This window comes from Gambusia affinis, linkage group LG03 (genome assembly GCF_019740435.1).
Source record: "Gambusia affinis linkage group LG03, SWU_Gaff_1.0, whole genome shotgun sequence".
Lineage (NCBI taxonomy): Eukaryota > Metazoa > Chordata > Actinopteri > Cyprinodontiformes > Poeciliidae > Gambusia > Gambusia affinis.
Genome location: NC_057870.1, coordinates 5,982,041 through 6,006,004, shown reverse-complemented (window position 1 = coordinate 6,006,004; position 23,964 = coordinate 5,982,041). Strand labels below are relative to the sequence as shown.

At 40.1% G+C, this 23,964-nt stretch overlaps 2 protein-coding genes across 9 annotated transcripts in view; both read left to right on the top strand.

Annotated features, from left to right (window-relative positions):
- The window catches only part of arvcfb (ARVCF delta catenin family member b), a 220,842-nt gene extending 203,379 nt beyond the window's left edge, over positions 1 to 17,463 (top strand). For 7 of the 8 annotated variants that reach the window (XM_044111816.1, XM_044111820.1, XM_044111814.1 and 4 more), the window contains 8 exons: positions 3,361 to 3,488; positions 6,116 to 6,266; positions 6,415 to 6,607; positions 8,520 to 8,631; positions 9,419 to 9,506; positions 10,252 to 10,343; positions 11,678 to 11,790; positions 14,594 to 17,463. In XM_044111816.1, the coding sequence (XP_043967751.1) occupies positions 3,361 to 3,488; positions 6,116 to 6,266; positions 6,415 to 6,607; positions 8,520 to 8,631; positions 9,419 to 9,506; positions 10,252 to 10,343; positions 11,678 to 11,779 (866 nt within the window). In that variant the 3' untranslated portion in view covers positions 11,780 to 11,790; positions 14,594 to 17,463. The remainder of the gene's footprint in view (positions 1 to 3,360; positions 3,489 to 6,115; positions 6,267 to 6,414; positions 6,608 to 8,519; positions 8,632 to 9,418; positions 9,507 to 10,251; positions 10,344 to 11,677; positions 11,791 to 14,593) is intronic. The other variant, XM_044111821.1, reaches the window with a different exon arrangement.
- A 1,216-nt stretch (positions 17,464 to 18,679) lies between these two features.
- txnrd2.2 (thioredoxin reductase 2, tandem duplicate 2) overlaps positions 18,680 to 23,964 on the top strand; it is a 29,549-nt gene continuing 24,264 nt past the window's right edge. Inside the window, exons 1-7 of the mRNA XM_044111822.1 lie at positions 18,680 to 18,768; positions 19,866 to 19,931; positions 20,005 to 20,061; positions 20,142 to 20,286; positions 20,739 to 20,813; positions 22,401 to 22,479; positions 23,282 to 23,344. Coding sequence (XP_043967757.1) covers positions 18,693 to 18,768; positions 19,866 to 19,931; positions 20,005 to 20,061; positions 20,142 to 20,286; positions 20,739 to 20,813; positions 22,401 to 22,479; positions 23,282 to 23,344 — 561 coding nt within the window. The 5' untranslated portion in view covers positions 18,680 to 18,692. The remainder of the gene's footprint in view (positions 18,769 to 19,865; positions 19,932 to 20,004; positions 20,062 to 20,141; positions 20,287 to 20,738; positions 20,814 to 22,400; positions 22,480 to 23,281; positions 23,345 to 23,964) is intronic.

Here is a 23,964-nt window from a genome sequence, read left to right as displayed (position 1 = left end):
AAATAAAACACTCCTCTGATGGTACAAATGCTTTGGGTAGCCTTACATAAAGATAGTGTTAGGTTGTTTTCACACTCGATAGTTATTTTCAGGTAGTGTGATTTACTTTCTAGACAGATTAGAGTTTGGTTAAAGCGAGCCAAACAGGGCTTTTGTGAATTCACAGAAGGACTTTTTCAGTCTGGTGCATAAAAAATCTCCAGAACTGGGCCAGACAACATCTTTGGTGTATTTATTTCTTTTTGTCGTTGTGTCTTGAAGGCCTCACTTACTGTACAAATACTGAACAATTTAGCAATGAAATTCCAAAGTAAAACCTTGAAAGGCTTTCAGAACACTTGCAGAACGATAGAGGAACACTTAGAGATTTTGTGAATATCTCGTTTCTTTTAAGGAAGGCATAATGAGGCGGCTTATGGTTTGTACAATGTACTGTACTGTATATAGACTGTGTGTAGAGTCCATAAGAGTAAGAGTTCAACACGCCTGACTTGTTTTTCCTCAGACAGAACCTGCTCCAGAGCTGAAATGTCTTTTAACAGGCCTGGCAGACTACAGTCTCCAGTCTGCTGAGTTTGCACCCAGTACGCCCAGAAATATGAGGCGAATGCAGAATGTTGCTGAGTGGAGGGGTTTGCAGGCTCCCCCTTCTCTCTCGCTTTGCCCCTGAGCGAACCTTTTCATCTGATTCATGTTTTTAGCACATGGTTACAACCGTGCTCCGACATCTCCTGGTCGCGCTGCTTTGCCGAGGATCGTTCCGATGCTCCCCGAGGAACGCTCGCGTGCCACCTTGAGTTTTTACAGGTCAAAATGACAGAGCTATGAAAATGAAGGCACTTCTCTTTTTTTTTTTTTTTTTTTTTGCTTGAAAAGATTGTGCCTTAAAGCTTTTACGAGTTCAGGTCTTTGAAAATGAGCTCAACGTTTTTTCAGACAGCACCTTCAGTTAGTTTGGGCCGATCTGGCAGTTCCTCCCACACACATTCTGGGATCTTGAAGGGAAACGCCACGGGGAAGTAAACCACAGTTCGCGAGTGTTAACCGTGTTGCCATGTCTGAATGTGGCAGTCTTAGAGGGGAGCCGCGGCTCTCTGCAAATGATGGGTGTGAGATGTGGGATTTAGATGAATTTAAGGGCACAAATTTAACTTTATGTTTCCTTTACCTCCCAAGCACAAAACTCACTCACTCCCTTCTGTTTAAAAAAAAAATAATAACATTTTAGTATTCTTCTGCTGTAATAAACAGTTCCAAAAGCGGAGCGTCCACTTTCATACTTTCACTAAGCTTTGTTTTAGGACAGTAAATGTTCTCAGAGCCTGACTGGTTTGTGTGCGTTTCTCCTACAAGGTTCCTATATAATGGTGCCCACATAAATAGAAGGGTTTTCATATAAAATCTGGCCTCAGAATACATTGAATAAACACAGTTGCATTCCATTTCATTTGAGCCTTGGGGCTTTGGAAGACGAATCTGAAATGTGCTGTGGTCGAGAATAAACAGGCTGTTGTATTTATGTAAGATTATTTTACTCACTACTTTCATATCTTCTAACTTTAGGCATGGTGAGGAGAAGTTTGGTTCCTTTTGGGGTTTTGTTTTAGACTCCTGTACTCAAAGGTGACACATTTGATCTATGCATCTTTTTAAATTGGCACATTTGTAAGGATCGTGTGAAGTAAGATTAATGATTAATATATTTTGTTTTCCTTGTATCTTATGAATAATAAAAAACACAATGATCCCCCCCCCAAGATAAGTTATCAAAATCAGAGCTTATTTTTCTTAGCTTCATTCTTGAGATTGGATTTTTCCTTTTTTTTTTTTTGCTCTGATTTTCAAATGTTTTTATTGCAAAGCTAACCCATCCTGAGATTGTGGTGGCAGTTGATTTTTCTAGCCTCTCTGACTTGAGCTGTCATTAATTATTGATATATTTTAAATTAATAATCTACAGCAAATTAAAAAAGGATTTGCAAGTGACACAAATTAATTCTCAGCAGAATTTGCGATTAGCGTGATTAGCACTTTTAGCAAGGTTAGCATTGTGTGCTAATGCGGTTTCCTCTGTCCATGTTAATACATATTATGACATAGTTGGTGTTTGAACTAAAAAAAAAAAAAGAAAAGGCAGTGATAGCCATTTTTAGAAAGCGTCTTAAGTATTTTCAGATTTTTGCTATTCACAGGCGAACGTTACTTGGGGGTCCGGTGTCTGCAACAGCCAGAGGTTGATATGGTGAAAGAGGAAAAAATGGAACTTTGCTGTAATACCTTTAGCTTGCAATGTATCTGCTGAATTTAGCTGTTGGTCTGCTTGTTCCCAAAGCATACACAGATTGTAATCCTATTTGCTTCGTTTTGCAAAGGTACAAAATGGCAAAGGAACTTAACCACCAGCAACCACCAAAGTTTAGCGTTGTTGTTGTTGTTCCAAAAATATACAGTTTAATTTCCTGAAGTGACAGCTAATTTCCAATGGCTAACTAATCTTTCAATAGTAGCATCTTCTGCACCAGAGAGTGTTGCAGTTAGCGCAGCCTGGTGGTATTTAGGGATGATGCGTCCAAGTTTTAGGTTTCTGAGCTCAGATTTGTCCGATTCCTTTCACCACCTCATCGTGTGGGTTTGTCTCTGCTTCCTTCAAGAAACCTTAACAGTTTAAGGCCATGTTGTTTAGTTGTCAACTATATATAATTGTACAGCTTTGTATTGCTCTGGTTCTTTGTGAAACACTGATGAGCCTATTTGTTTGAAGTAAAAAAAAAAAAAAAAAAGGAAGCCCTTTGATGGATGAATTTGATTTCAGTTTTTATTAGAAGCCTCTGCCTCCCTCCCTCGCTGCGCCTGCTCTGTCTAATAGCTGATAAATGTAATTAGGTTTCCATCAGAGAGAGGAATAATGATCGACTGTGGCTGGATGTCTTGTGTGTTAGTGAGATAAAACTCCCTCTCAAATACTCGGGTTCAAGCTTGAAAGTTGGAGCAATAATCTCTCCTTGTGTTCTCCTGTAATGCTCGAGTGTTTTCGGCGGCGCTGCTCTTGTGTTGCTAAGTGGAACATTTTTAACTATTCTTTCTGAAGGGAAAGAATTTCTTTCAGCCATTTACTGCTAAGAGATTCTCTTCATGTTCGTATTATGAAGCTTTTACTGGAAACAAAAAGTTTTGACCCAAATTTTCGGCCATTTGCAGGTGTTGTGCATTTTTGCAACCACAAGCGTCTTTTCTCTTGTTGAGCAGAAGGACTCCAAGATAACTTTTGTAACACGTTTGCTGGCTCCTCCACAAAGCCCATCTGCCTCTTTTGCCCTGCCAGCGGTTCCTACCAGTTTGTCCCTCTGTGTTCCCCTACAGGCTTCGAGCTGCTGTACCAGCCCGAAGTGGTGAGGCTCTACCTTTCTCTACTGACGGAGAGCCAGAACTACAATACCCTGGAGGCGGCTGCAGGGGCTCTGCAGAACCTCAGCGCTGGACAGTGGACTGTAAGTCTTCGGGTTGGAGGGGTGGGAGTGGTACAAAGACAAGACGCCATGTTCAAACTGACTTTTTGCTTAATTGCACACTTTCTGCAAACTTTGGTGTTGGTCGTGGCCTTTCGGTGTTGAAACTTTTACAGCTGGAAGCACCAATTAGGGGTAAATGGCATCCCACTGCGCTTTAGCGGAGGACAGGGACGATAGAGCACTGAAAGCAGCAACAGAGTGGAGCTAAATGCTAAACTGGATGTGCGTTTACCGTAAAGGTGACTGGTAGACAGCTAGGAGACTGGCTTTAAGGACAAGCAAAGTTAATAGACTTTGATAAAAGAAAAATAAATTCTCAGGGTTCCTGCACAGTCTGGAAAACAATGGAATATGACTGAAGTATTTTCCCGGACTAGCTAACTATCAGAGACCAAAATAAGGTATCCAAATCTCTCTCCTTCCTGTGCTCTTTTGAGATGTCATATCTGAAGCTTGACTTTGTATAAATATCTGCCATGAATTAAGAGAGAACCTTTATACAGTGAACCCTCATTTTTCGCGGGGGTTGCGTTCCAAAAAGAACCAGTGAAAGGAGAAATCCGTGAAATAGTTACCTTTATTATACAGCATAATTAAATACTCTACATTGAAACCAAAGAACAAAGCCTGTTTTCAGGCCTAAGCATTTATTTTAAACAAATATAACGCTTTCTTACAAATAACTACAGTAAAATAATCATTTTAATTATCAATACGAAGTACAGTAGGACAAATTGTGACTCGCGTATTTAACTGTTCCTCTGACTGTGACGCTGCGGCCGGACTCCGCTCTCTACTGGCTTTTTCTTCTGAAGCCTTTGGTGCAGGTGAGTTTTTTCGAGAGAAGAACATAGATATCGGTAGTTGATGTCGCTCTTTTTTTTCCTCTGGGCAAAAACATTTACCAAGCTGTATTACGTATATTTAAATACCGTAACGTTATTGGCACACAGGTAGAGAAGAAGCGGAGACTGTTTAGCCAATCAGGACGCAGAACACAATGCACTGTGGGGAAAAAACTACACAAAAAAACTGCGAGGCCGTGAAAGGTGAACCGCGTTGTAGCGAGGGTTCACTGTATTGATGCTTTCAAGAACTTAAAAAAACTGAAAAAATGCTTGAAATCCTGACATAAAAAACATGCAGGAACTTTGGATTTTTGTGAAGTTTTTATCAAAGTGGAAAAATGAAATTGAACATATTGCCCACTAAAGCTAATTGTAGTGAAATTAACTCATTCGGCGATATGAAGTTAAAGTTTTATCACGATATTTGTGGTACTGTTGTGATGATGATTAAAATCTATTTACTACTTCTCTTTTAGGTAACTGTGTGGCTGTGACTGCACTGCAAGGCAATAATAGCCCCACAAACACAAATACTGCTCCTGAGAAACACACCCATTTATAGTACGCTTCTTTAACACAACAGCCACAAAAGAGTGGGATTTGTATCACCAAACTTCATGGAGTACTTAATCATTTTTTTCATATTTATTGATATTCATTCATATTATCATTGAACAAACTGTGGATAAAATACTAAAACTAACAATCCCAATAATACAAACAGTGGCAGAGGGTATCGCTAACTGGAATTTATAGTGACAATAATGAATCAAAATACTTACCATGATTACCATAATAAATTTATTATGATAAATAATAAACCAAACAATAAAGTCCCAGTCCTACTTTGCAGGTCCAGTCTATGAAAAGGAAAACATAAAAAAAAAAAAACATAAAAATCTACCTCAGGACCTTCCAACTGGCTGAAGTGACGTGATTAGATAACAGCTGTAGCCCACTCTCATTTCCAGGGCTTTCTGCACTGAATGAGTAGAGCGGCTCTCCAGCAGCAGTCAGGTAGTCACTCCAATCACAGCGGCTGTGGAGCCGCTGAGAGAGAGGCTGCAGTAAATTATCAGCGTGGAAAGGCTGGCTGTCAAACGTTAGGCTAAGCACCTCAGGCGAGAGCGGGCACCTGCGCGCCTCGGCAGACAGGCCGCACTCAGCCCGCCGGGGCGTCAGCGCCAGCGTGCCTCTCTTCAGCAGATTTTAACTTTAAGTTCCTGTGGAATGTGCTCCGATTTGAGACAATTTAGTATTGACTTGCAGTTAAGATTTAAGTTGGCTTCCTGTTGAATTAACCACAGTAATAGCTGGGTTTTTTTCCCCCCATAGCACGTTGGAGTCTCTGACACGTTGTTTTTGACAAAACACATCTTGACCCTCGAGAGAATATCCAAGATTTTCAACCACACTCATTCCCCGATTTTGTTTTTTTTCCCTCCTTGTCCCTCACGTTTTTTCACAGCTCACTACTGCCACCTGGTGGCTCAGGCGTTCCCAGTCTCTGCCTAATTGCATCTCTTGGGGTAGCAAAAACCCCTTTTATGTCAGCGTTAATGTTTCATGCTACAAAAAACAAGAAGAAGTAAAATCCGGTGATGTTTAAATTCAGACAAATTAAAGCGCGTGTCCGTTCAGAGCCCCGCTGCGCGACGAGTTGAGCAGAAGGAGAAGCCAAACTGGCAGCTGCAGAGTGAGTGATGTGGAGTGTTTGTGTGCGAGAGCGCTAAAGATTACTCCCCCAACGTCTTCCAGTGGTCCAACTACATCCGAGCCACAGTGCGGAAGGAGAAAGGTCTCCCCATCCTGGTGGAGCTGCTGCGCTCCGACTCTGACAAGGTGGTCCGAGCCGTGGCCATCGCTCTGCGCAACCTTTCCATCGACCGACGCAACAAGGATCTGATAGGTATGGAGGATTTGTTGTGTCAGGTGCATTGAGACCGTATGGGCGTATTCTCCTTAATGTCAAGATTGAAAGACTACGCTGGACACACCTTAAGATTTAATCATGGTTTGGAATTAAGTTTGGCTTCAAAAACCCCTTCACCTCACAGGAAGCTACGCTATGCGGGACCTCGTCAGCAACCTGCCCAGTGGCCAGCAGCGACCAGCCAAGAACCTGGAGGAGGACACCGTGGTCGCCATCCTCAACACGATTCACGAGATTGTGACGGACAGCTCGGAAAACGCTCGCTCCCTCATCCAGGCCCAGGCCATCGAGAAGCTGGTCGCCATCAACAGGACCAGGTGAAGAATTACGAAATACTAATCTGGGAACCGATCAGCACAAAGGAAGAACATTGAAAAGTGGTATATAGCAGCTGTTTATAGGATAATACTTTGTAGAAGTACTTCGACAAACGGCTAGCAATTGTGCCTGAAAGTGTATTTGGTTTTACCCACATAGAGATAAAGAAGAACATTTTATTTACATAATGGCTTAGTCTTAATCACTCATTCTTATCCCATAGTTTCTTAGTGTGATTTAAGTCAGGACTGTGGCATCGTTCTAACACATCAGTGTGGCTCCAGATGCTATTTTATGTTTTAATCACTTTGGTTATAGCCCAACTCCTTTTAGCATGACTTGCACACATCGATAGCCTTTCCCAGCATTCCATCCGATCGTCTTGTTGACGTGAAAATTAACCCCCAGTGGGCCAAAACAAGAGCCTTTGTCCTCCATCGCTGTTGTTTGCAGATATTCTCAGCTTTACAAACGTACCGGAAACATGCCAAAGGTTCCTCTGGGAACTTTTCCTATGTTGGAGGTGGGGAAAAAAAGGTTTAAATTGCATAAAATTTTTTAACACGTTAAAGCCTGTGCGATTAATTATCAAAATGAATGTGTTAAAGTGCCACTCCTAACTTTATTGTGTTGGTGCAAATGGAGCTCAATGCACTTTTCTCACTTTTTTATTTCTGTAAAAAATGTTTCAAAACCATGAATTGTTTTTCGTCCACTTCATAATCATCCACTGATATGCATGACCAAATGTAAGAGTACAAATTCTTACCTAGTATTTTTTGTTTAGTTTCTAGTGCAAATAACAGTTGAAAATAAGACAAAACTAGCTTGCAAGTAACTTTTAAGAAAAATAGGAGTTTATTTTTAGCCAATAACCTCTTAATAATGATGAAAAAATTGCTAGCTCCACTGGCAGAGGTTTTCACTTATGGCTTGGGGGAAAGAAAATCTTGTAGTACTGTTTCTTTTAATCCATATTAAAGTATTATTGGCTTAAAACAGCCTTCTGTATCTTGCAAAAAAAAAAAAAAAAAGTTATTTTTGTCTTTTTTCAAATGCACTGAGATATTTACACTAGAAACCGGACATGAGTACTTGAAAAGACTCGATGCGTTTGTATTGTGCAAGGCACCGACGATCACACTGAACCAGACTCACAGAGAGTGTGTTTATTCAAGCCAATCACGTAGGAGGTTGTGTATGAAAGAGACGTCAGATGCGTGATAATTCTACTCAGGGCTTGAAAGCTGGTTGCATCATGAGCTTTTCATTAGCATTCATGGAGTATAACAAAATGTATCAATACCAGTAAGACGTTGCCTTTCACACTGTGAATAGTGTGAGCCCGCACACATTTCTACCTACCACAAATTATTTAATAGGCTTTTACTTCTGGAGGCAATGTTCTCGGCGGTGGAGCTTTGAATCTGCAGATTTCAGGCTGGTTCTAAACACTAGAGGACTGACCTACCCCACGATACCCTCTTCTTCTACCAGCCCTGTTCAAAGACCTAATATTGTGTCAGGACGTATTGATCATATTGGCACCTGCTAACCACCGCGAACTCACACATTGTTCTGTCGCGGAACACAAAAGCTCGAGTTTCTGCTCGGCCTCCTGAGGTTAGCTTTCTTTGATGCGAGCCTCCCTCCAAGCCACTTTTTAATTAACACCGGTGGCTCAGAGGTAACTAATGAAAGGAAATGTGCCCTCATCTGGTTATGAATTAAAAACAAAAGCAGAGCCTGAAGCCAGGCGTGGAGGCAGAGCCTTTTGAATAGAGAGATTGATCGCAGCCGCACAGATCCATCACAGCAACTGTCACCGTCAGGGGAGGGGGAGTTTCGATTGGCTTTCTTGCTCTTGTAAATTCCTCATTTATCCACCGCTTTTATTTGTCGCGCCCTCAGCCAATCGGCTCGCGAAACAAAGGCAGCGTCGCACGTCCTGCAGACGGTGTGGAGCTACAAGGAGCTGAGGAACGCTTTGACTAAGGACGGTTGGAACAAGAGCCACTTCCAGGTACCCAACTTTACTTTAGCGCAAGTTTTACTTCCCGCTCTGCACTGGAAGAAATTTAGCGATTAAGTAGCAAAACATAATCTAACATGGGTTAACGTAAATTTCTATACATATAGTTTATACAACATTCAGCACTTCAATGGCGTATAAATTTACGACAGAAAATAGAGTTGTCCTAGTTTTCAAATCAGTCAAAATATATGAGGGGAATTGATAATTAAAAACAGACAAGAAAAAATATTTCCTTGGATAGCAGTAGTGGTTTTGGATCTAATAGAAATGAAGAGATTACATGGTAGACATCCCTAACCTTTAAATTGCAAATGGACTGAACTTAAAGAGCTTTTTCTGATTTTTACTTGCACACAGTAGAAGTAAATGGAAGTCACTGTAATTTATGCTTTTATCAACAAAAAAAATGTGGAGTTCTTAGTTTGAATCCAGCAAATCAGTAGGAAAAAACGTTAAACTTTCAGTGTTTTATATGCCAGTCACTGATCAGAGCCGGTCTGAGGAAATCAAACTGGGATTGTGATCTGTGGCTGACTCTGATGGATCCCTGATGCTCAGCATTATTAGAATTGGCTGTCACTATCCTTGATGCCCACACCTGATTGCAATCTTAGCAGCCAAGATCCTAAACCTAAAGAGTTATTCAGAAAAACATTACATTTTTAGTACTTTACGTGCTCTCATCAATTTATAGAATAGTTACTAGTACATCCTCCAAAGCTAAAATCTGCATGAATTTGTTTAAAAAGCACCATGACATCTCTTTTTTTCTCAGCCCACTGTGACGGCCACACCTAAAGCTACCAAGAACGGCAAACCAGGTTATGATGACACCACTCTGCCACTGATGGAGAAGAACCAAGGTCTGTCTGTCTGTCTGTCTGTGTGTGTGTGTGTGTGTGTGTGTGGGTGTGTGTGTGTGTGATTGTCTAGCTATCCTATTTTGGATCATTTCTGACATACTTACTAACCTTCTGAAGACCGGTGAACTTTATGGGGCCCAATATTGAGGACGATCTTGTTCAGAGTTAGGGGTCAGAGGTTTGGGTTAAAAGGTAAGGTGGAGATGAGGTTCTGGTTAAGGTTAGGGATAGACTAGTATTGGTTGGGTTGGGGTTACGTGTAAAAGCAGTTACTAAAATGAATGGAAGTCAATACAAAGTCTTAATATGGGTAGAAATACAAACTTGTGTGTGTGTGTGGGGGGGGAAAGGGGCTTCAGGTTGGTTTTAGTGGAAAGAATTGGAAATGTTCTCGAGAAGAATGTAAATTTTAAGGCCAAAACTGGACTTTTCTTTCTGCTGTTATCTAGTAAATCTTATTCGCTCTCCGAAAAAATGAATTTCTGCTTAACCACAATTACAAATTCAATCACACAGTAAAAGGGTATTTTTAAGAAAGATTTAAGAAGTCTTGTAAGAATTGTGGTTTAAATCGTTTCTTACAATATTCAGCATTATGCTATGCTAAATATGGTAGGAGCCAAAATGCTATGGGAGTCATTTAAGTTAATGACTCCCATAGCATTTGTCTTTGTGTCTTGGAAATCGTTAAACAAATGACACCAATCAGAGGAATGAGCTGATCACGGTTCTCTGATCTCATCAGACGGCTACTCCACCATTGACCAGAGGGACAAGGACTGCAAATACAAAACAGACGACGGGTCGGCGGACCTGACAGAACGGGAACCGTTAAAGGTACGCACAAGCCTCCTCTCATCTCCAACAATGATGTCACCCGGAAATATCATTCCTCGTCCTCTGCCCGTGTGTCTCTCCCGTCTTTCTGCGGTGGTCCTCATTAGAAGCTCTTAAATCTATGAACTCTTCAAACGGGCTGGAAAGTCGTCATCCTCGGTTAACGTTGCCACTGCAGCTCAGCGCTGCGGACGCCCTCAGATCTTTGAGACACCAGTTAATTGCCCGTAAGCTTTTGGGGTTCATAAAGCAATTAATCTGGGGCTGATTAAAAGAGCCGCCAACAAGCACGCTTTCCAGGAGACGAGTCTTGTTACAGAAATGAGCGCGCCGGCGAACTGTCGAGAGGTCGTCTGCTGATTATGCAGCCGGAGCTTGTTTATTGTCGGGCAGAGCGAGAAGATTATGGCCGCGGAGGACGGCCGACATGTCGGATGACTTTCAAGTACTTTTTGGCTGTTTAGTTTTCATCTAGTTAAGTGTGTGATGGATGAGATTGGCCTTGTGGGAAAATGAAAAGTCTGCCTGCATCAGTTCATCTTCATCCATAAATTAAGGTTCCTATATTTACCTTTGAGGGAAGGTTTTAGGTAATTCTGAGTCGTATTAGAAGTTAGTTGCACGTGTTTACTAAAAAAATAAGATATGTATTGTCTTGGTGACAGCTTATTAATATTAATTCATATGTTTTATTAGGTTTAGAAAGAAAGTGCATCCTTCTCCATTCTGCCTGACCTCAGATGACTTATCTGACATGTGCTCTGCTGCAATCTTTGGATTTGATTATTAGTAAGATGTGATGTTTACATAGATTGTTCAAAACCTCCCTAGCATGATACCCACACTGCCATGCTCAGCAATTGGTGTAGTGGTGAGCTTCACCTTGATTCCTGCAAACACTCTTCTTGTTATTGTGTCCAAACAGCTCCATCTGCATCACTGACTATGTCTATATACATATTTTGTATATTTGCATAAACTATATTCCTCTAAAAGCTTAAACCAGTTTCTCCAAGATTGTTGCAAAGTTTTTTTTGTGATTGCTGTGGCGTAAAATTGCTTTACATAGAAGCAATTTCTTCTTTGACTTGATCCTCTGCCTGCTTTGAATTCATCTTCTATCTGTTGATTTGTAAGCTTTGTTTTGCCGTTTTCTGATTTCTTCTTTCCACAGCTCTTCTTGTGGCAGGAAACTAACTCTGGCTTCTCTTATCCTTGGATGCGATGCATGTCTGTTTTTAAGCCTTTATATAAAATGTACTGACCTCTTTTTCTTTTTCCTGTTTTTTTTTTTGCTTTTTGTTTTTCCTAACTCCTCCTCCCCGTGGCGACAGAATGACACAAATAGGAAACACTATATCAGGAGTAACAGGCCTGCAGTCAGTCTGGTGGACGCTTGTGATGTTAAACCTCAGCCTGTTGACTCCTGGGTCTAAGTGCATGCATGGTAGGTCCCTGAAAAATCAAAAATACAAACTAAAGCATTTCGCTGCACCTTCTAGATTTGATCCGTGCACCATTTTCATCCTACCTAGTTCATCATTTTATGCCTTTCTCCCCCTTCCTCGCCTCTCACTGCACCATGTAGAACATTTTACTTTGGTCCTTGATCAGCTAGCCTAAACATACTTCTGTACTGCTCACGGAAACAAACCCCAGATCAGCTGAAACGCAACTTTTATGAGACCCATTAAGCAACAACAATCCCTGAACCAGTTCAAAACGATGAGATCCGGTGACATAAAAAGGCTAAACAGCTGGTTCTGTTCTGGAGACGCCTCTGGAACATCTGCAGATTATTGTGCAGAGATGGATTCTTGAGAAAAAAAACATCAAGAGAATGAGTGTAGACAAAGCTGAGCATCCTAGACAAAGATAGTACTTGCGTTTCCATTCACCTTAAAATTGCACAAATTGGAATTACAAAAATAAATTTGCTTAATGGGAAGCCCTGCAATTTTGAAAAAACATTATTCTATAAACGGTTTTTGCACTAACGTGAGGTGGTTATTCGGCTAATCAAAAATAGTTTATTTGAGAAAACTGCAACGGAAACTCTGTTTTTTGCATCACACTAGTCGTGATCAGCAACCGGATGTTACTACTGGGGGAAAAGACGAAGAAGACAACAGGAAGTGGTACAAGGATGATGCACCAGCATGTTTCTTTTAATGACTTATTGTGTGAACAAACTTGCAGTTACATTTACGTGTAATTTTAACTGCATTTGTTATTTAATGGATCTCCTCAATTGCGAAATTGTGTTTATTATAAGAGTTATTTTTCATAGACAATACTATGAGAATAACTATATTCTGATGATTTTATGACTTATCCAAATTTATTTTATTGGTATCGCCCAAATATCTTATAAGCTAGCGTTATTTAAAAACAGAAAAAGTCGAACAGACGCTAAATTTGTCCGATGAAGTGTGGCTTTCGAGATGACGTCCTCGTCCAATCGAGTCGCAGTTCGGTTTGTTCATCCAATGGGATGCGGTCCTGGAGAAGCGCCTTGTGTTTTTTTGTTTCTCGTCCAGTCAGGTGTGGCTCTCTAGAAACGTCGACTTCTTCTTGTGTTACATTCCAAAACCCGCAGCGCAATACGGCCAACATTCATCTTGTAAATACGCCAGCAGGCCGCTCTTCTCTGTTTCACTCGCGGAGCATTGACAGAGTTTGGTCTCTGTCTACAATTGGACTCCGCGTCCCTCATTGAAATGTTTCTCTGCTGTCGTTTCTTGAACCGGCGATAGATAGAGGGGAGTCATTCTTCTTCTTCCTCTTTCTGTATAGATCCTCCAGGGGACTCAGGTGGCCCTTAATGAAAGCCTCCTGGGAGAACCATCCAGATATGCGCAGGAAGCCCTGCCTGTCTGCAAAAAGAAAAAAGAAAAGAAAAATCAACGTGGTGCAAAATGAGTTTCTCAAGGTTGCCAGCTGATCAGGGGCTGACCTCTGCTTTTCTTGTTGTTTCATCAGCAGCATGCCTCTCCTCCTGCCTCCTCATCCTGATTTCCATCTTCTTATCAGCTGTCAGTTCTTTGTTCCCGTATATTGTGCTGTCTTAGTAGCTCACACAGTAAAGTCATTTGTTTTTGTATATTTTGTTCCTCTTAGGAAAAGAAAAGAAAGGTAAGTTGCGTTCTCGCAGGATTTCATCCAGAACATGAAGCGTCTGTTCGGCCATCTTTGGCTATCATCTGCACTGCCGAGGCCCGAATCAATAACAGCGATGACTTTTAAAGGGCATATATCAACATTTCAGTGACGATGGGGCTTTCATCTTGCTCTAGTTACATTAATTACTAGTTCTCTATTTCATTCTGCGAGTGAACTAGAAAACAGTTTTGGGGGGGGAAATGGGAAACGATGTCAGCGGAGAATTTGGTTGAAAGTCGCGGCAAGTTGATGATGTGATCAGTTCTGGAGTTGGATATAGGAATTCAAAATCCAAAATTGGAGCTTTTATTTTTGATCTCAGTTGAAACACTCAACAGTTTTTAAACGCTGTATTCAGTTTCACACTGTTCAACAATGCGAAAGCAAGAGAAGCAAACAAATATTGAATGTAAAGTCAATGTAGATTTTTCTTTTTGGTTGATGTCTCTTTACTGAAATTGAAAGCGGGGTATAATCATACATTTAATCGTATATGAACTCCGTGCTCCTATTCTTTCCCATGAATTTCTCTGTCACCATGCTGTAAAACTGTCCTCGTTCGACCTTATTTTTTAAAATTGAAAATGATCGTAACGGAGATGATCGACAAACTGGAACGGTCCTATTCCGACTGTATTTTTAGCATTTTCCTGATCGTTTACAGTTTTTGATTCATAGAAGAAGAGCACTTGTTGTCACTGCGCATTTATGGCTCATCAGAAAGACTAAGTATGTCACACAAGGTCACTAAATATATTAGACAGACTGGGCAGTCTGGAGAATTTGTTGGGAAAGTAATAGAGTTATTATTTTTTTCTTTGTAATACATCACATCCTTTCAACATATTCCCATTAATAAGATCGATTTTTTTTTTTTTCGTCAGAAAACAGTCTCAAGAGCTCACTGCAACATAAAATATGATGATATATGCCCTTTAAGTGATGAGTTACTGTTGCATATATGCGTTATTATTCACACAATTTGAATGGAGTGGCCTGGATTTTTTGGAACGAAGCTCTCATTTTCTGGTTCTTTCCATCTGCCGGGATTGTTCTAATATTTGTTTTCCTTTCTCCGTGTGCTTCAGGCGTAAGGCAGCAATAGTGCGGCATCCCCAGCTACAAGAGGATCTCTCATATCACCACTGCCATTTCACAGGAGCTCGTTTTTGGAGAGGGACTTTGTACAGAGAAGAGGATCTCAAAAGAATATGGCCATAACAGAGACTACCCAGTAGCAGTTGAGTTTTCCAGAAGAAAAAAAAGATAGATATATATATCTATATATATCTATACAGTTATAGATGTATATAGATATATATATGTGTGAGTAATGACACTTTCTACTTGGTCATATCTACATTCCTCGACATCATGTGAATTTTCCAGTGTGGACTCTTGTTCTGAGAGTAAATTTGATGGAGGCCGGCGAGAAGAAGAGGAAACGTAAAGCGGAATAGAGGGAAAAAGAACGTGCAATGAAAGGATACGGGAAAAGGACACTCCTTCTTTTTTCTTTTTGTTGTGGTTAGGGGAGTTTTGGACAATATGGATTTGTTTGATTTTGGTACGTCGTTGTGATCAGAGTTGGGGAAAGAGAGCAGAGAGAAACAAAAGGAGATAGCAGAGCCTGAGAGGAGCCGTAGCATTGTAGAGGAAAAGAGTAAAGAGTCTGTCCTTATGAACTAAAAAAAAAGAAAACAAATCCATCTGGGTTCACTGTGTGTTTATATATATATATATAGAAGGAAACAACAAAAAAACCTGCTTTTACTTCAGTATTGTGCGTCAGGTGATCAGATTCAAACTGATTCATCAGAATCGGGTGATATATTTGTAGTCAAGAAAGTGCAAGTTGGGATCTGGGGAGGGACAAGTGACGTCCTGAGCAAGACTGGAGTTTCATCCTTCACACGGAAAGCTCAAACGGTTCCCAAACCAAATCGGAGGAGAGTCTCTTTCGTCCTGTTTGAGCTTCACGGCTGTTCCTGAAGCAGCCGCCATTTCTCGTGTGGCACTCTCAGGTTGTGTAGCAGTGTGTTGTGTATCGAAGAGGACTCAAGGCATTATGTTTATAAATGGATCTGTGTTTCTGAGGAGAAGCAGACTGTAAAAAAAAAAAAAAAAAAAAAAAATTAATGAGGATTCGTCTAAAATCATTTATGTTGGATTTTATATAAATGTATATTAGAGTCAGACGAAGAAAACAAAAAAACAAAAAAACAAAAAAATCAGAAAAAATTGGGATTAAAAAAAAAAAAAATCAGATTTCTTACCTGTATATTAATATCACCTTGTTTGGAAAGCACATTTCATTTGATGAAGGCTCACTGTTGTTTGTAAACGAGAAATAACTCTCTTGCATAACTTAAACGTGTGTCAAAGCGTCGTCGAGCCACACCGGCGATCACCTATTTATATTTTGTATTTGTGGGAAAAGGGTCACAGGAAGGAAAATGCATCTGGATCCGTGTTCTGTGGCAGCTCCTGTGTCTTCAAAACAGGAACAAGAGATGATTTTTAATTTTTAGAAAAAGTATATATATACATATATCTATCTTCCTCATGCGTTTGTACGTGATTCGATTTCCACCAACTCACCTAATCTGCTGCATCTTTAAGGAAATGATCCAGTTGTGAGCATGAAGATGTTTGTATTCTATTCTTTTCTTTTCCAAGTGCCAGTTTTCTTTTCTTCGTGGAGTCATTTGGGTGTTACTTAATCCGCTCGTGCAGGAAGATGGTAGCTGGAGACGAGAAGGACAGCGCTGTAAATTAAAGATGGGGTCTTATAGTACATATATATTTTTTACAGTCGAGATGCAGAATCGTCGTTGCCATTGCAGAGAAATCGAACCCCGTCTGGTTTACATGCGTCTGTCACTCGAGGCGAACGGCATGTGCCTGCGTTCAAGTCCGAGTTGATTTTTGATTCCTTTTTTTTTTTTTTTTCTTTTTTTGTTTGTGACGTATGTGACTTTGTAAAGCTTGCATATTTTACAGTGTTTACAAAGATGTACGTTGTGGTAAAAAAAAAAAAAAAAAAAAAGTCAATGGTGTTTTAAAAAAAAGCATCGTTCCTGTATGTTAAAACCCAGACTTCTAGAAGGAAAAAAAAAAAATGTCGTCATAACCCGAACAACCCCTCCTGTGTGTCGTCAGACGTGCGTGCTTTCATCGGACGAAGTCCCACATTGACCGTCTCCTCCTTCTCGAATGCACTAGCACAACCAAAGGATCGGGAGTTGTGCTCATCGTTTCTAAAGTAATAAAGGGCTCTCAGTTGTGTGAATGTGCAGCCCGCCCCCAACAGTTGTAGATTCGCAGAACGCAGAGCCACGCGTCTGTGCCGTTAAAATCCACGGACACAAATACACACACGCCAACACGCGGAATCAAGACAAACCTACCTGTGTAGACACAACCGATTCAAGACCGTGAAACAAAAGTAACTGAGTAGCAGATGTGTTTGTACCTATCATGTGCCTTAATCTTTTCCATGCTAGATAAAGAGAACTGTGTTTTATATAACTCCCATTCCACAAATTCCCTTTCCTTTCTCCAACCCCCAGTGTCAGACTCCTTACCCTCCCTGACCCCCGCCATTCAGCTCATCCATCTATCTATCCATCCATCCAGGCCCTTCTGCCCCAACTTCCACCTCACTGTCCCCCTCCTATGTAGTTTAGACTGTTTGCGGGTTGCTGCCTTGATTTACATTGTAATATAAACTTTTAATGAGGTAGAGAGCATTTGACAAATGGGTTTGATTTCCTAGAGAAGTAAAGCCGTCGGAGCTTTCGTAGCTAGCAGGAGCGATGCCACAGTGACAGAATGTAATATGTTAATTTTACTAATACCCAGAGGCAAATATTACGCTTGTTAAACATAATGGAAAAATACTGGTTTGTAGAGTATAAATTTGGTGTGTTTTCAATAAATCATGCCTGGAAATTAAGGGTTGTCTGGTTTTGTGTCTTATTTGCTTGCAGTCCAAGTCAATCTCCCTGCACTTTAAAGGGTCAGCGTTGTGTAAAATCAGCTTTTTAGATTTATGGTTGTTATTCCTTTGTCAAAAACAAAACTGTTGTGCTGCATTCATTCTTTCATCCATGTTTGAGAAATCCCTTAATCTACCATGGCAACAATTCAGCTGTGCAAAACGCTTGAGTGGACCTAGCGCCACCTTCGAGACAGTTCCCAAGCCTCCCCAGATCTGCCTAACAGAGCAGCCCTCCTCCCATGACTCCCCCACTCAGCCCCTTCAGACTAGTCAGCAGCAGTTAGCAAACACCGGGTGGAACTGCGCATCTGCTGAGCTTGTTATATGAGCTACTTCCCAGTGCAATGTTAGTAAAAACCTTAAAGGGTTAACAGAGGAGCCATGTTGTAATGACTTCCATCCATCCATATTCTGTACACCCTTGTTCCTAGTGGAGTCGGGAGAGGTACTGGTGCCAATCTCCAGCTAATGTTCCAGGAGAGGCGGGGGTCACCCTGGACAGGTTGCCAGTCTGTCGCAGGGCAACACAGAGACAGAATAAACAACCATGCACACACACACTCACACCCACACCTAGGGAGAGTGATGACTTCCTGAAGGTGGAATTTTCAGAGCCAGTAGGTGCGAGAGGACCAATTTTATGGTGTTAAATTACAAAGTTAAATTTCTTTTAAGTCATGTTTGACATATACAACCTATGTATAACAATCAAAGGTAACATATTTGTTGTGAATATGCTGTGCCTGAAAAATACATACTACCCCTTTAAAGTAGGGCAAACGTGTCTTTTCTTCCTCCTATAGTTTTTCATCCACATTTCTTCAGGCAAGTCTCCTTGCGTGTCGAGAATGTGGTTTAATTTAGCCACGAACGCAACACTCTACTGGCTCCACCAAATAGTGGCGGTTTCCGATATTGGCGAAATGGGCAACCCACCCGTTTTGTCCCTCTTCTCACTGTTGCATTTACATACGACATAGAATTGTTTTAATTTATGAGTAAATAATAAATTATTATTATTATTATTATTATTATTATTATTATTATTATTATTATTATTATTATTATTATTATTATTATTATTATTATTATTATTATTATTAAGCCTTTTTTCTTAGAGTAATTTATTCCAGGCAATTCTGTAGACGCCTATATCCGGTCCGGGGTCCTTCTATAATAACATCATGGCTGCCCTCTGTACAGTCAGACGCCGGTGGAGAAAGTTGAAATGTCTGCAGATTTTCACCAGAAACCTTACAGGTAATGATAGTTCTATTAAATAGAAGTTCGCGTTTACACCAATTAGACCCTCTCTATGTTTACGTAAGGACTCTAGCATTGCAAAATCCTTCAGGGAGCTTAATGTAACTTCGCCTGCCTTTACGTAATAACTTTTTTTAGAACTAATATTTCTAAAATAGTGTTTTAAAAACTCAGTTTTCCTCAGATTGTGACATGCTTAGTGCATTAGATTCGTGCGAGCGTTACATTACTTTACCGCCTGTCTGTATGCAAACCAGTGACATTCTTATTAGCATATTTATTGTCATTACCTTTATCATCGTACAAGATTGGGTTATTATTTTTGGACTGTTAAAAATTATTAAGGTTTAGTGTCTTAATAGTGATATCGTGCGTTCTGAACTCTTACAACTTGTCCATTCATTTCGTCCATGTTGCATTTTATTTTTATTTTCTGTGTAGACCAACACAAAGTAATGCACATCTGTGAAGTTGAAGAAAAGGCATCTAGGCTTCTTTTAGAAAAATGCCCCCACAGTTCTTTCTTGCTTATCTTACAAAAAAGCAAACAAGAAAATTAAGCAATTATTAACGTACAAATAAACCTTGTAAATAACCCGAAAGTATAAAGCTAACCAAGACCAAATATACAAAGTAATAAAAATAAAGGATAAATAGCAGTTTTATTACTGTGAAATAAATGTCATATTATGATTTGCCTATATTTTAAGAATCGTTACACACTTTCTAAATGTCTAGATATAGTCCTTGTAAGTAATGTGTTAGATGCTCAAGATTCATAAGCTTACCTATGCAGTTGTCATTTTTGTCATATGATATTGATTGAAACGTGATGTAATGTTTACTAAATAGGAATTAAATGTGGCTCAGTCCATGCACACGCCACACTTTCCAAACTTTTTACCACAATTGGGAAAGAAGTAATGAGTAAGAAGCACGCGTGATTTTTCTTCCACCTTCGTTTCATGTTTTACTTGCGCTGGCTTGTGGCATAAAGTTCCATTAAAATGTGTCGATGCTTGCAGATGTAGCATGAGGAAAAATGTGAAAAAGGTTCCCGTTTCTGGTAGTTATCATTCACTATCATCTCACAGGGAGCTATGACTATGACTTGGTGGTTATTGGTGGAGGCTCTGGAGGCCTGGCCTGCTCCAAAGAAGGTAAACTGTTTAGCACATTTTCTGAGGTATTCAATCACTTGTCAGACTTCTGTATAAATCTGTAAATCCACAGCGGCACAGCTGGGACAGAAAGTCGCCGTTTTAGATCATGTTGAACCGTCTGCTAAAGGTAAAATAAATTCTACATTATTTTCCCCTCCAACATGGAGCGTTTGTTCTCTAAAATGTAGCCAATGCTTCTCCAAACAGGAACAAAATGGGGTCTTGGTGGCACGTGTGTTAACGTTGGCTGCATTCCTAAGAAGCTCATGCATCAGGCCGCTCTCCTTGGTACTGCAGTCAAAGATGCAAAGAAGTACGGCTGGCAGATGCCAGAGACACTCCGCCATGACTGGTGAGCCGAGTCTAGCAAATATGTGGAAGCGTTTTTTATCTTGAATGATTTTTGTGCCAACCGTTCCCCAGAACACACTGTCCCACGCTTTTTAAAAAAATTATTATTATTAATTAATCTTCCATTACTTCTGTCCAACTAATAGACGTTTACCAGGATAATTCACAATCTATAAGGTGTTTTATTCACTGGAATCAGGACTGTTGGATATCCTTCACTGTTGTGTTTAGCTAATGGCACCATCTGGTGGTGCAAGTGGGGAAAAGCACCTCTGCAGCATAACGTTAGTCTACTATAACTGTTTTGTCTTCTTTTCATCTCAAATTTTCATTTTTTGTTCAATGGAAATTCAACACAACATATTGTTTTATTATCATTTTAATTTCTCAAGAAATCCTCTGAGTCCAGTTGAAGATGTGTTTGATGTAAAGTGATGTTTTCATGTTTTCCAGGGCCACCATGGCAGAGGCAGTTCAGAATCATGTCAGATCTTTAAACTGGGGCCACAGAGTCCAGCTCCAAGACAAGTAAGTGACAGCAGAGACTCTAAATTCCCGTTGGCGTTTCTCTCACTGCTTAATTGAATTAAATTAGTCAACCAACTAAAATAAAAGAGGTAATCACAGAATAAGACAACATATTTAATGTGCGAGACGAAAAGGCACCAAATAAGTCGGTTTATTGTCTCAAAATGTGAAAAACAAAAACACATCTGCTGTAGATTAGAGATGAAAGATGTATCTAATTGTAGTTTTAATGCAGGAGGCTAAAATTTTAATTACACAGGACTACTTGGACACACCATTAAGTACAACGGATTAATATTTTGCTTTTCAACATTGGATTTGGATTGTAAACGTGGCTGTGACAGAAAAGCAAGTGGTTAACAGAAAAATGTGAATTGCGTTATTCAACTATACTGAAATGTTATGTTTTCTTAGTATCATGAGCCGCACTAAGGATGCACTGATCACTTTTATCCCTGATGTGTTTTTTTGAACTGCATGTACAGATTTTAGAAATTTCCCATTTCTCTAATTTAGGATAAAAGAGCTGCGTCCAAAGTGTTTATTTTTAGCGTTTTTCCTGTGAGTGACATCACGTTGGTAGAGAAGTATTTGTGATATTTAGATGCCAAAACTTTGAGATTGGAAGACACAGATCTAAATCCAGCTGGATGTTGACTGGATGAATCGCAGACGCGCCTTGACTTGTGAAAAATCCAGTTACTTTTTATCAATCTTCTTTATGTTGCTGTGTTTTTCTTTTATTTCATATTTAAACACCCTTATACTGAAAATAGCTGCTTCGGTCAAGTAACGGCGTCCACACTGAGGGGTGGTGCGGTTAGCACAACTTGTTAGCGCTTAGCCGTGGTGCTTTCATTGATCGGAAAATTGAGTTTCCAACCGATTTCCGATCAAACTGGAAACAGCCCGGTTCCTTTTTCCAGCGGATTTTTAAATTTTTTTTTTTAATTTTTGTGCCTGTCTGTCATCCAGAGTGACACCTCGTACCAGAACCAGAACCAAACATGGAGACGCAGCATTCAACTTCTATTCACCACAAATCTGGACGAAACATTAAATCAAGACTAAAGTCCACCTGCTTAGAGCTGTTTCTGAACCATAACTAGTGGAACATTGACCAACATTTTCAACACGTATCGATGATTTTGACGATGTCGGCGCTCATCAAAATGTAACGCGTTTTTCATGGACGGCGTGCTTCTCAGGAACTTCATGTTCACTTGTTGTTGATTTCCTTTCAAGGAACTGCGATTCTGTTTCTTTTCCTTCCTTTTTTGTCATCACTTGAGCTCCTTCAAGGCTGTACATGTGTGTTTCTCACACACACCTGCGGGACTGCAGCCACATGTTGATGGAGTGGCTGCTGGAGGGCGGGCAGGTGGTAACCTCCTCTGTCCAATCAGATCCTGTACTTGGAATCAGCTTTATAATCTGCTTTGAGGCTTCTTTTTTGTTAACCCCCGGACCCCACAAAATGATGTTTTATGTAGATATTTTTAGCATGTCTTGTTAGCCTCGCTTGTTCTTCTTAACTCTTCATGCTGTAATGAATTATTAGTGATATTTTTTTTGTTTGTTTTGCAGGAAAGTCAAATATCTGAACCTCAAAGGCAGTCTGCTGGACGAACACACAGTGAGAGGTCTGAGCAAAGCAGGAAAGGAGGTGGGCTGTTTTTTTTTTTAGTTTTTTTTTTTTAGATAAAAACAGGAAAGGCTAACATTAAGGATGGAACCAATTATTATTTTAGTAATAGATTATTCTATGGATTACTCTGACGATTAATCGGATAAAAAAACATCGGCATGTTCTCCAGAGTCCAGGTTGCTCTGTGGTTAAAAATCCTAAACTGTGTGGAAATGTGTGAACGGCACCAATCCTGCAATGAAAACCCACCTACGGCTGCAGAAACTCACTCTGAATGTGATAGAATGTTAAAGCCCACGATAAGCTGAGCCCTAAAGTAAATGAGTTGAATCAAACTATCTTCCTGAGTGATTCTCATCTGAGGGAAGTCTTTGTTGAATATCTTCTGGCTCTAGAAGATATTAATGTGATAGATTTCTCTGTTGGTGCCACACTGAGATCAATGCTTTCTTTCTACACACTTAAAACTGTGTATGTTACTAAACTCTGCTTCTCTGAATTCCCAAAGTTCCTTTTAAAGAAATAAACTGCTTCACAGCAGAGCTAAGAAACTAAAAATCTCTGCCACTTTTCACCATCACATCTTTTTAGCCTCTGTCTTCCTCTTAATAAAATCCTTCTTTGAAATAAAACATAAACCAGAATCCCAGGACGCTTGTCTGCCTCCCCGTCTGCATTGTTTGACCAGTTTCACAGTTTTCCCGTCGTCGCCTTCCCATACGGCGCCGTAGAGACCGCTCATTTTTATTTGGCGTTTCCTCGCCGTTTCTGAATACGAACAAAAGCCGCTGCCTCACATTTCCCCCCTCCTTTCCTGCAGACAGTCCTGACCGCCAAGAACATTGTGATCGCCACAGGTGGACGACCAAAGTACCCAACTCAGGTAAATAAACAAAGTGTTCTGGACATTTTTCCAAAACATGACATTTACAGCGTGTCCCTGCGTCCTTAGAAAGTCTCAAATTTATGTATCTAAAATTGAGACCTTAAATACATTTTTTTAAAAATGTGAGTTGGCTTTAAACATGTTAATCACTGGCCTTAAACGACAAGATTATTAGCTCTTGTTTAGTTAATGTAGTTAACTTTTTCATCATGCCAACATTTGAGTTTAGTGCAGACGTTTTCATTGCGACTCAAGGCGGTTGAGGCTACTGCTAACCAGCTGCTAATATGCCCTTGCTAGCTGGTTAGCTTTTTTGCGTGTGTCATTGATAAATGTAACGTTATTGCCAGTTGGTTGGACGACATTCGTCTTCACCACTACCGTACCGTGTTACGTCCATTCTGTACTAAAAAAAGCTCGGTACTTCTACTATATGAAACATAAAAATAACTAAAAAGTTCTGTTGTACATTTGTCATGATAGAGGTCTTAAATTTCATTCATAATGGTCTTAAAAAGCCTTACGTTTGAGTTGATAAAAGCTGCCATAACTGTGTTTTAGAGAGAACTCTGTTCTTTCTCTTATATTAGTTTTACGGACAGTTTTATTTATCGTCG